Raw genomic sequence first — 12,158 nt, forward strand, 5'->3', positions numbered from 1 at the left:
CTTATCTGTCAATTATTTTAAAATTTTTCTAAATATAATTTCGACATGATAAAATAATAGTTAATATTTAACAATTATTTTAATTTTTTTTTAGTTTAAATGTTGTAATATTAAATTATATGATATTCCGCCAAGTCTAGTTTTATCTTTCAGAAAGGCTCTGGCTCTATAATAAATAAGTTAAAAATCAATGTAACGTTACCGAGAAGATGAAATTTGCACTTTAAATAAATAATTTTTTTGTTTATAATAATAAAACATATAGACAGTGTTGCAGTGGCATTTATTATATATAATACAGATACAACGCGATTTTCGAAAACTGAAACTGTTTATCCTTTATTGTTTCTTCCTGTGTGGAACATAAAGAGAAAATATACACCTCAACTGAAAAAATTTCTTAGCTGCTGTATATGGAAATGGAAATAACAAGCGACATGCATTGTTATTGGTAATGTTCCACATAAAAAAACCAAATAATTAACAAACTCATAACAAATACAGAGCATTAATTCTTGTGCGAAAATAGTTTATCTTAATTTAGTTTTTACATTTATTTTGAACCGTAAAATTAAAAAAAAGAAAGGAAAATAAAGTGTATGAATAAGGGTAAACTATTCCTTTATCCAGAAAAATTCTTGTAAGTAAAGTGTAAATTAATAATTTAACTATTTTGAGTTAGTATTACGATTGTAAGAAAATTATTTTATGAAATTACAGTTAATGTTACTAATTTTCAGTGGGATCTAGTGTGTGACAGAGCATGGTTAGTATCTTTTGCGCAACTGTTGTATTTTATAGGATTTTTAATCTCTGTTTTCATTGGAGGTCAATTATCTGATAAGTATGTTTTTATTATTAAGATATACAGTATACAAATATTATACGTATATCTGAATGTATATTTTTTCCACTCACAAATAGATTTGGCAGGAAACCTATGTTCTACTTGTGTTCAGCGTGGACATTCACATTCAGTATGATAAGTATATTTACTTCGTCTTTCTGGATGTTTCTTGCATGTCGATTTTTACTTGCATTTGGTAGGCCAACTTCGACACTAATCGTGTATGTACATGGTAAGCATTTTTTAAAAAATTATTATTGAAATATTGTATAACAATTTTATTCGATTGTTTCAATTAAAAACAAAAAACTTCCTTTTATTCTGTGATGTAGTAACAGAAATTGTTAAAAAAGAACACAGACTGATGGTAGGATTAATGGGTAAACTAGGATATATAATGGGACAACTTATTCTCCCTGGACTTGTTTGGATTTTCAGAGATTGGTTTTATATAGAAATAATATGTGTTTTACCATGTGTAATCTGTCTTCCGTCGTGGTGGTAAGAAAACTCATTTTAAATTAATTTTAAAGAATTAAATTAATTAATTAAAGGATGAATTGTTTTACTGACAATTTTTTAAACTTTCAATGTAATTTTTTGTAATTTTGTAATTGTAAAGGGTCACTTCGGAATCTCCAAGGTGGCTTATTACCCAAGGAAAAATAATTGAAGCCGAGAAAGTAATGAGGAAAGCAATAAAAATAAATAAACTCCAAATTGAAAATTTCGCTAAAAAATTCAAGAATATAACTGAAAAAATTGTGAAGGTAATTAAGTTCTAACATATCTCTTTAATCGGTCATTTTAAATGAATATACTGTTAAAAAATAATAATATATTTGCTCGATATATAATTGATTACTATTAATTTAGGAAATGATTAATTTCCTATATATATTAATAGAAATATATTTGAAATTTAGGAAAGCGAAGAAAAAGGCAAACGAGTGACATTTCTGAATATCATGAAAAATTCTCATTTACGAAAAGTCAGTTTAATATTCTACATAATTTCGTAAGTTCAACAAAATCTGATGTTAATAACCTTGTTAAAATTAGTGAAATACATATTTGAAATCTGAACATTCTTTGGAATTTTATTTTAATTATACAGTCGAACGATTCACTGTTCAAACAAATCGGTTCGTGAACAGAATTTCGAACTCGTAATTACACTGGTTACAAAACAATATACCGAATAGTTTTGATTAATTTGCGGCCAAAATGCTCAACAAAACCCTGGCGTGTGCATAAATTACTTTTTGGAAAATATAATTAACTCCGAGCAAAAATATATTCAAAAAACGAAAGTGTCGACTTTCGCTTCTTTGACGCTTAATAACAAAAAAGTATTTTGACATTTTCGGGTGTTGTTTTTGGAATATAAAGCTAGATAGTTGCTTGATATTTTTCCTGAGTTTGGTGAATTTCGGTCAAACTACGGAAAAGTTATCCGAGTTCTAAAAAAAAAGGAATCGGATTTACGTCCCTCATCCCCATGTACCGATTTAAAGGAAATGTCATTTCCTTTCATCCACATGTCAGCAATTACGCTCAACTCCTTCCTCTCATCCCATCGGAAATTTTAGACTTTTCTGTAACTATTTCAAATATATGAATTTTAGCCGTGTCAAGCGATTTATCGACGTTATGTTTTAGACACTTGCCTCAGTCCAGACTGGATAAACTCAAATGCCGACGGTTTAACGATCGACTCTAATTTATCCAAGACTTTCCCTGCTTAAATGCCAACTGATTTTATTTTATTATTCTTTTATTTCTTATTTCTTAGTTTAGTGTAGTTTAATTTCTTTATTACACTTTATTTTTTTATCTGTACTGTTCGTCATATTTTTTTCCTTTTCTCAACAATAAATAACTTATGATCTTTTAATTTGTGACATATTACTGCTCAAACTGCTCGCCTAGGCTAACTACATTCAGAAACATCCCCGATGTTACCTATCTAGTTCATGCGTTTCGTTATATATTATGTGTTATTTGTCAATTTTTAGCAATTCTTTTTCTTTTATTTGTTTTCTGGTCGACAGTTTTTGGGTCCCCCTTGAGTTTTGTATCTTTTAGTTCAAAATTTCCAGATTTGACATGTTGAAAATTTAAAAGCATCTTCCTTATGCACATGGCCCATCAGTGGGCGAATGGATTAAATCACTAAACAGTGGTATTTGGTCGTAGGTTTGCGCCTTGCCAACGAACTCGCCACGTAGGGTTTTCCGGATTTTCTTCACATTTTAACATCTAAATAGAGCCCAGTTTCCGATAAAAGACATCCCTGGAGGCATTCTTCACTCGACATGTCGCGTTGCCGTATACGAATAAAACCAAAGCAAACCTTATATACATTACGAATTCTCTTTATTGTTCTTACGATGTTATATCCTATCTGAAATTCGTAAAGCGTAATATACCTGATATGTCTTTTATCTGAAGACACTTCAATTTAATTTTATTTAACGACTGTCGTTACTTAATTTATGTGCGTGGCTTATTATAACAGTTGTGAAATTTAACACATTATTGCTAATGTGAGATTGTATTCTTTGTTTAGAAGCTTATTTTCAAGACTTTTTACTTCATATTTTGTTTTAAAATATGCAAAACATTCTATTCAACCCAATGTAAGATTTACTTTCTACTGTAACTGTGGCATTCGAGATGNAAATGCACTTTAAAATGGCGTTTCGTCGCTTTTTATTAATTAGAGACCCAAATAAAACAAATACTCGTGTTTTTCAAATAAATTTTCGTTTGTCTCTTTTATAATAAATGAATTTATCTATTTCTAAGTAAAAATTGAAAGTGTCTGTAGAAGTAATTTTTTAAAATATCCTTTTTTTTGATAAAGTTTTAATACTTGTTATTATAATCTAAACATGTTTATCGTTAAATATACTTGTATATTGGGCCACAAATATATATTATATATACTTGAGGCTCAAAACTCCTTGACTTCTTCCAATGCGGCCCAGAGAAACAAAAAGGTTGGACACCCCTGCACTAAACAGTGGTATTTGGTCGTAGGTTTGCGCCTTGCCAACGAACTCGCCACGTAGAGTTTTCCGGATTTTCTTCACATTTTAACATCTAAATAGGGCCCAGTTTCCGATAAAAGACATCCCTGGAGGCATTATTCACGCGACATGTCGCGTTGCCGTATACGGATAAAACCAAAGCAAACCTTATATACATTACGATTTCTCTTTATTGTTCTAACGATGTTATATCCTATCTGAAATTCGTAAAGCGTAATATACCTGATATGTCTTTTATCTGAAGACACTTCAACTTAATTTTATTTAACGACTGTCGTTACTTAATTTATGTGCGTGGCTTATTATAACAGTTGTGAAATTTAACACATTATTGCTAATGTGAGATTGTATTCTTTGTTTAGAAGCTTATTTTCAAGACTTTTTACTTCATATTTTGTTTTAAAATATGCAAAACATTCTATTCAACCCAATGTAAGATTTACTTTCTACTGTAGGCTAACTGTGGCATTCGATGTGTGTGATAGAAACGAAGATTAATAGGAAGGTTGTAGTGTGAACGATTGAGATGGAAAAGGAACTTATTGCGAAATATGAAAGCGATACACGTGTCGCATCTTGTGGCCATGTTTACCATGCTGAAGTCGACGGTGTATGAACAGTAAATGAAATTATATGATATTTACGTCGTTTATTTATGGTTTCCGTGGTTTAATTTATTATTCGCGCATTTAAATGCGCTATTTTTACCTTAAAGTATGTGCATTTGCTGTTTAAGTTTATTAAAATGGGTATTGTTCCGGGCATGGAAATAGATTAATTCACTTTCCGTTATTTCTAATGGGATAAATTGATTCAGACTTGGAACGATTCGAAGTTCGAATGGCTTCGAGAAATTAATTAAATTCAGGAAGACATTCAAACTTCAGGCATTGCTGTATTTTGTTTGTGTTGTTTTATATTTCATAACAACTAAGCTCTAACAATTCTACTAATAAATATTGGCTGATATGTTATCTGATATGTTGGCTGATATGTTATCACAAGTAGTAGATAGAAAAAGGTACGTACAGTACAATGCGAATTGTATATTTTTTAAATTGCATATTTTTTAAATTAATTAATAAAGCAAAATTAATGAATGCAGATTCTATTCGTGTACATGTATAGGCAATATGAAAACGAAATTCCGTAAATTATAAAAAAAAAAACACTTAAATAATGAACGTACTTATGGGAATTAAACTATAAAATTAACTGAAGTAAAACGAATGTCTAATTATTCGTAATTAAAAATTTTTCTACAGAATAACAATTGTTCTCTCATATTATGGATTATCATTCTCAGCTTATGATATTGGAATAGACATATTATTATTCTTCTTCCTGGCTGCTGTAGTAGAAATACCAGCTTCTGCCGTTTACTTTTNATACCTGATATGTCTTTTATCTGAAGACACTTCAATTTAATTTTATTTAACGACTGTCGTTACTTAATTTATGTGCGTGGCTTATTATAACAGTTGTGAAATTTAACACATTATTGCTAATGTGAGATTGTATTCTTTGTTTAGAAGCTTATTTTCAAGACTTTTTACTTCATATTTTGTTTTAAAATATGCAAAACATTCTATTCAACCCAATGTAAGATTTACTTTCTACTGTAACTGTGGCATTCGAGATGTGTGTGGTAGAAACGAAGTTTAATAGGAAGGTTGTAGTGTGAACGATTGAGATGAAAAAGGAACTTATTGCGAAACATGAAAGCGATACACGTGTCGCATCTTGTGGCCATGTTTACCATGCTGAAGTCGTCGGTGTGTGAATAGTAAATGTAATTATACGATATTTACGTCGTTTATTTATGGTTTCCGTGGTTTAATTTACTATTCGTGCACTTAAATGCGCTATTTTTACCTTAAAGTTTGTGCATTTGCTGTTTAAGTTTATTGAAATGGGTATTGTTCCGGGAATGGAAATAGATTAATTCACTTTCCGTTATTTCTAATGGGATAAATTGATTCAGACTTGGAACGATTCGGAGTTCGAATGGCTTCGAGAAATTAATTATATTCAGGAAGACATTCAAACTTCAGGCATTGCTGTATTTTATTTGTGTTGTTTTATATTTCGTAACAACTAAGCTCTAACAATTCTACTCATAAATTGTAAAGCAAAATTAATGAATGCAGATTCTATTCGTGTACATGTATAGGCAATATGAAAACGAAATTCCGTAAATTATAAAAAAAAAACTTATTGTGTACTGTACACAATAAGCAAATACAACACAGTTTCGACAACATCAAAAAAAAAACATTTAAATAATGAAAGTATTTATGGGAATTAAACTAAAAAATTAACTGAAATAAAACGAATGTCTAATTATTCGTAATTAAAAATTTCTTCTACAGAATAACAATTGTTCTCTCATATTATGGATTACTAACATATCTCTTTAATCGGGCATTTTAAATGAATATACTGTTAAAAAATAATAATATATTTGCTTGATATATAATTCATTATTATTCATTTAGGAAATGATTAATTTCCTATATATATATTAATAGGAATATATTTGAAATTTAGGAAAGCGAAGAAAAAGGCAAACGAGTGACATTTCTGAATATCATGAAAAATTCTCATTTACGAAAAGTCAGTTTAATATTCTACATANTAATAAAAATAATTAAACGAAATAGAAATGAGCAATTATTTATTGTAACATGGTCACAATACCTGACTGTAATTTTTAATCATATTTTTCTTCTTCCTGGCTGCTGTAGTAGAAATACCAGCTTCTGCCGTTTACTTTTACCTTCAAAAATTCATTGGTAGGCGATATACACTGATCGTTTCTATGGCAGGAAGCGGTCTGATGTATCTTTTAGCAATTGCAGTGCAATCAGGTATTTCTTTAACGTCTCAATACTTTAATTTCAATTATTACTAGTTGATTTAAATATCTATATTTGCAGGTTATCCAATCATTCTAATTGCTTTTACTGTAATATCCAGATTTTGTACAACGATTTCATTAAGTTCCTTGAATTTATTTGCAACGGAGACTTATCCTACTGTTGTACGCAATGTTGGAATAGGATTACTTTCAATGATGGGAAGAGTAGGTGCTCTGGCAGCTCCATTTATGAGAGAAGCAGTACGTATTATTATTTAATTTAAGTAAAATTTGTTTACTTTTTAATATGTAATATTATATAATTTTTTAAGGCCAACAATGTTCATATTTCATTTCCTCTTGCGTTGTTTGGAACACTTTCTCTTATTTGTTGTGTTTTGACCTTACTTTTACCGGAAACTAAAGATTCACGGTTGGCTGATATGTTATCACAAGTAGAAGATAGAAAAAGGTACGTACAATGCGAAATAATTTACATGATAGACTTCTGTTCTAGACTAGAAGTTTATATATCGAGGCCTACGTCATCTAAGCTTTTCATATCTGTTACATAATTATATAATTTAATAAATTGCAAAAAAGGTATTTTTTATTAATAGTAAAGGTGTTAACTGATGTAAGATTCATATTAGTTTATTCCCTTTTGTTTAAAATAAATTTGTTTAATCTACTCAGCGGCACTATAAATAAATATTGACAATGATTATCAAAAATAATTTAAAAAATATACAATTATTATGCATGATTAGTGTTTGTATTTATTTTTAGAAATGGTCTTCTTGTGCATGGAATGAAAGCTGAAAATGAAGAAGAAGAAGAAGGAAATTAAGCATCAAATTATTTAACTTGAATATACAATAGATATTACTACGGTTAGAAAATATAAGTAATACTGCACTTTCAGTAATTTACATATTATATGGTAGGCTTATATAATGTATAAACTGTAGAAACTTTATATCACATTTTCGGCTATAGGTTCCTTATATCAAAACGTTCAAAATTTTATACTCTACAATCCTCCAAATTTTTAAAACGTCATTCTGATACACCCTGTATAACAGGAATTCTTACATGTTAAAAGCTTAATATTAATTTAACNCAGCGGTCCCCAACCTTTTTATCGCCGCGGACCGGTCAACGTTTGATAACTTTACCGCGGCCCACTGAGGGGGGACGTTGATTGTTCATATTTTACATTGATTTAATTTAATAATTTTAATTTAACTGTATTTAAACGTGCCTTCAAAATAAAATACAATTACACCAAAAAATGAATATAATGTGATTTAACATTTTAACTCACCAGAACGCTAAATCAATGAGAACCCTGAGCTTGTTTCTTTGCAACGAGACAGTTCCATCTGGGGGTAATAGAAGACAATGACACTCGAAGTGTGTTTCTTATATCCAGTTTATTCCGCTGTTCCGTCGTCTATTAAAAGTCGCATAAACCGGAGACAAATACACCATAGTAAATAAAATGGAAATAATTTAATGTTCTTTGGGCGGCCCGGTACCATTTGATCCACGGACCGGTACCGGTCCGCGGCCCGGGGGTTGGGGACAACTGGCTTATATAATGTATAAACTGTAGAAACTTTATATCACAATTTCGGCTATAGGTTCCTTATATCAAAACGTTCAAAATTTCATCCTCTACAATCCCCCAAATTTTTAAAACGTCATTCTGATACACCCTGTATAACAGAAATTCTTACATGTTAAAAGCTTAATATTAATTTAACGACAGCAAATAAATGTATGTTTTGATTGAGAATGTTACAATATATTCGAGATTTTTATAAAAATCAGTAAATTCAATTACATCAGAGCCGTAACTAGGATTTTGGACGCATATGGCCAAGAATAAAAATGGCGCCTTTTTAAGTTTTATTATTAAAAAAATAATTTTATTGTAAAAAAATACTATTGTAAAAAATTACCTAATGGCATTTAAATATATTTATATAAATATAAATATAAATTTTTTTTTGTTCTTAATTTCGAATACATATTATTTCGAAACCTTATCATTGGCGCCTTTATTAAATCGGCGCATATGGCGGGGGCCACGGCTCGGAATTACATTATATATTTATTTAGTTTTCATTATAATTAGACCTATTATTATTATTAATTGTACATTTACACAGATATAACAATAAACAGCAACTATACCAGTTCAGTTTTAACTACTAGTATATTTGTAGGAAGAATTATTGTGAGAATTTTGTAGAAGAATAATATTTCAAAAGTAATTTATTTGAAATGTAAGCAATTTTTGTCAAATCAATGTACTTTTTTGTGTCCAAATAGATTTTCCTCGTCGAATCACCAATGACAAGTTGTAAATTAATAAAAATAATTAAACGAAATAGAAATGAGCAATTATTTATTGTAACATGGTCACAATACCTGACTGTAATTTTTAATCATATTTTTAATTTTATTTAATTCACAAGAATACGTCTTGTTTATAAAATCGTACTGCCTGCTGTGTTACCTGCTTAAAGATATGAAGAAGTACATGTTAGGAGTTGCAATTTGGCACAGAGTAGTATGTGCCCAAATTATGCGCGCATAAAAATACCAGACTTGTAGGTATTTAGGGGACCGAGAACCGAGTCAAAATAAAATACAAAATAGCGACTCCCTCTACAAACAAGCAAACCGGAGTCAGGTGATGAGAGTACCACCCACAGTCGTTCTAGGAAGTGGCTCTGACCCTAGGACTGAACACGTAGTACTTTTTTTTTGTTTTGTTAAATAAAATTTGTAATCTGAATGTGTAAAATTGGGAGTGCTTCAAATATGACATTAAAACAGGGTTTTATGTCATTACAAGTAGGTTTTTTTTAACATTATCTAGTATAGTAAAGTCGTGGGACCGATAAAAATTTGATGTTATATTAGGTCGTCGTTACATCCGACGACATTATAATCGGGTTAAACTGTATATTGTTTGTGCAAAATTAAAAAATAATTTCGGACGATACAATAGCCACGATTATTTTTTTTTTAACGGGAAGTTTTCGTTAGGCATCGACAAAAATTCAACCCGGGCCGACACGCAACGGAGAGAAATTTCGAAATTGGATAGGTTAATTTCATCGAAAATGCATGGTGGACGACCTCGTGGTCGAGGCCGGCGAAGTTCGAACGATCGCGCCCAAAAGCAGTGATATTAAAGAAGATTGAAGAATGAGAACGAGACCAGCCTTGAGAGTCAAAGTGATTTCGCTTAGTATTGAGTCTCCGAGACACAGTCTTGTCCCAAATACGGTTTTCCTCCACCTGAAATTAATATTTTAGCGTCTTGCCCCTTTACATCATACTTTTCCTTTAGCAAATCGAGTCGTGCTGGGGATCTATTTAACTCCTTTCCGAGGAAATATATGAATTGAAATAACGTGACTTTCGCTTTGCATCAGAAGTTCATATATAGTTAGATAATGGTGGCCTCCTACCTTCAATATTTTCATATCTGGTTTAGGCTTTCATCTATATAACTCCGTTTACCATGTCTTTCCATGTCTGGTCTTCAGGGGCTTGATGATAGGGAAGCTGTGTTTCTGTAAGAAGCCGACTTCCAGGGGCAATCAGTCAGCGATGGTTTAGGGTCCATTCGTATTCGTTTGTTCGATAAGACAGTAAAAACTGTAGACTTCTCTAAATGTATTTTTAATTAATAGATTATATAACGCACTTAATAAATAGACAAGTTCAATATAATTAACTCTGTTATATTAGATTCAATAGATTCCGTATGCCCTCTAAATGCCAATTATTGCTTTGATAACATCTACTAATTTAGATATAATATATCCATTAGCCGTAAGTGTGTTATAACTTTTCAGAAAAACTTTTCAGCAAAAATTCTTTTTTACTGCTATAGTGGTTACTCATAAGGAAACCGCCTAAAACAACTGTCAGTCTGAAAGGTAATAACAAGCAATTGATACAATTATTTCTTATAAAATGGTATAGATGTTTCCTGTTTATGAACACTGATTATTATGAGGAAAAGCATTGTTAGTGCATAAACGATAATTTCCAGAAATACTTCATAGTAATATTTCATAATTTAATGTTAATCGCATAAAATTAAACGTATTTTATTGCGAATTTCTTCCGTAAGACGTCATGCAAATAGCCTAATTAAATACGTTCATGTGTTTCGGCGATTTAAAAATACGAAATAATAGCTCAATTCGTTGAGATCAGAACTTTATGCATATTATTATTCTTTTATAGTTCTATTCTAATAAGCATAAATTTGATATAAAATCATTATATAATGCACCTGATAGTGAAAGTCAAGGTGAATTATCGCTGTTTAAATAGTGGATACTTCAGATGATATTTTCTCCTGTTAGATATGTTTACTTTATTAGTGAACATAGATGATTATCCTATTTTTGATCGAAATATTAAAGAAAATATCATACTAAATAACAGATCAAAACAGATAAAAGTGTTAGAACAATGGCATTTGGAACGTGAGTAGAATCATACTCGACGTTTCAAACGCCATTGTCAAACTACTAGGCTTACAGGAAGGCGGCACTGAACGTCCGACGTACACGTTTTCGCGATGAAAACGTCGGCCGCAACCTCTCTATTACTTGCAAGCAGAAATGCATTAAGTTTTAGTACTCATTAATAAAGTAAACATCTTAGAAGACATCAACTATGTAAATAGAAATAAATCAGTTTGAAGTTTACGATGGTGTACATGTGACTATAAATCAATTTTAAGAATGTGAATATCAGAATAAATATCGAAGTCTACTAAAATGCACAACATTTGTGTCTTTACCAAGGAAGTCAACATTTTAAACTTTTTACCTACTAAAGATAACAATGTAAGTCTAATTGTTGCCATGATGGCTGGCCCACACTCTCAGGTATGTGGAAGATATCTTTATTATATGAAAAACAAAATCAGATATAAATGGCTTCATACAACAAATGAATATCAAGAAATATATTATACTATAATTTGCTAAACTATTTTAAAAAATAGCCGTTCTATTTTCATTAATTTATATAGACTCAGCATTTGTGTAAGTTGACATAATTTGCTGTAATATGATTCGAAAGTTCCTTTTTATGTATCACTAATTTATTATTGACCTGCTTCATTGTTTTTTAGATTTCGACACGTAAATTTCGCTAAAGTAATTTTGTTTTCAAATAACTTAAAGGTGTCGACAACCCATGCTAGTTATAAAATATTAATTAAGTGTTTTAATAGAAATTTGATTTTCATACTAAATAATTATAATATTTATAAAAAATGATATTTCATTAAATTAATATATTAATATATTTACTGCTGATTATCGCATATTGCTGATGTTTATTTTAC

The 12,158-nt window shown here is 30.2% G+C and overlaps 2 protein-coding genes across 2 annotated transcripts; both read left to right on the forward strand.

Moving 5' to 3' along the window:
- Positions 1-742: 742 nt before the first annotated feature.
- On the forward strand, positions 743-5,331 carry LOC111623232 (solute carrier family 22 member 5-like). Its single transcript, XM_023365728.1, has 6 exons — positions 743-844; positions 925-1,079; positions 1,180-1,348; positions 1,470-1,617; positions 1,774-1,865; positions 5,169-5,331. The coding sequence occupies exons 2-6, from the start codon at positions 941-943 to the stop codon at positions 5,329-5,331; spliced, it is 711 nt and encodes a 236-aa protein (XP_023221496.1). The 5' UTR covers positions 743-844; positions 925-940.
- A 1,309-nt stretch (positions 5,332-6,640) lies between these two features.
- LOC111623171 (organic cation transporter protein-like) lies at positions 6,641-7,669 on the forward strand. Its single transcript, XM_023365641.1, has 4 exons — positions 6,641-6,773; positions 6,843-7,024; positions 7,096-7,235; positions 7,553-7,669. The coding sequence occupies exons 1-4, from the start codon at positions 6,725-6,727 to the stop codon at positions 7,611-7,613; spliced, it is 432 nt and encodes a 143-aa protein (XP_023221409.1). The 5' UTR covers positions 6,641-6,724; the 3' UTR covers positions 7,614-7,669.
- The last annotated feature ends 4,489 nt before the right edge of the window (positions 7,670-12,158 follow it).

Source organism: Centruroides sculpturatus, unplaced genomic scaffold, assembly GCF_000671375.1.
Source record: "Centruroides sculpturatus isolate CEXI.00-Female unplaced genomic scaffold, Cexi_2.0 scaffold8, whole genome shotgun sequence".
NCBI lineage: Eukaryota > Metazoa > Arthropoda > Arachnida > Scorpiones > Buthidae > Centruroides > Centruroides sculpturatus.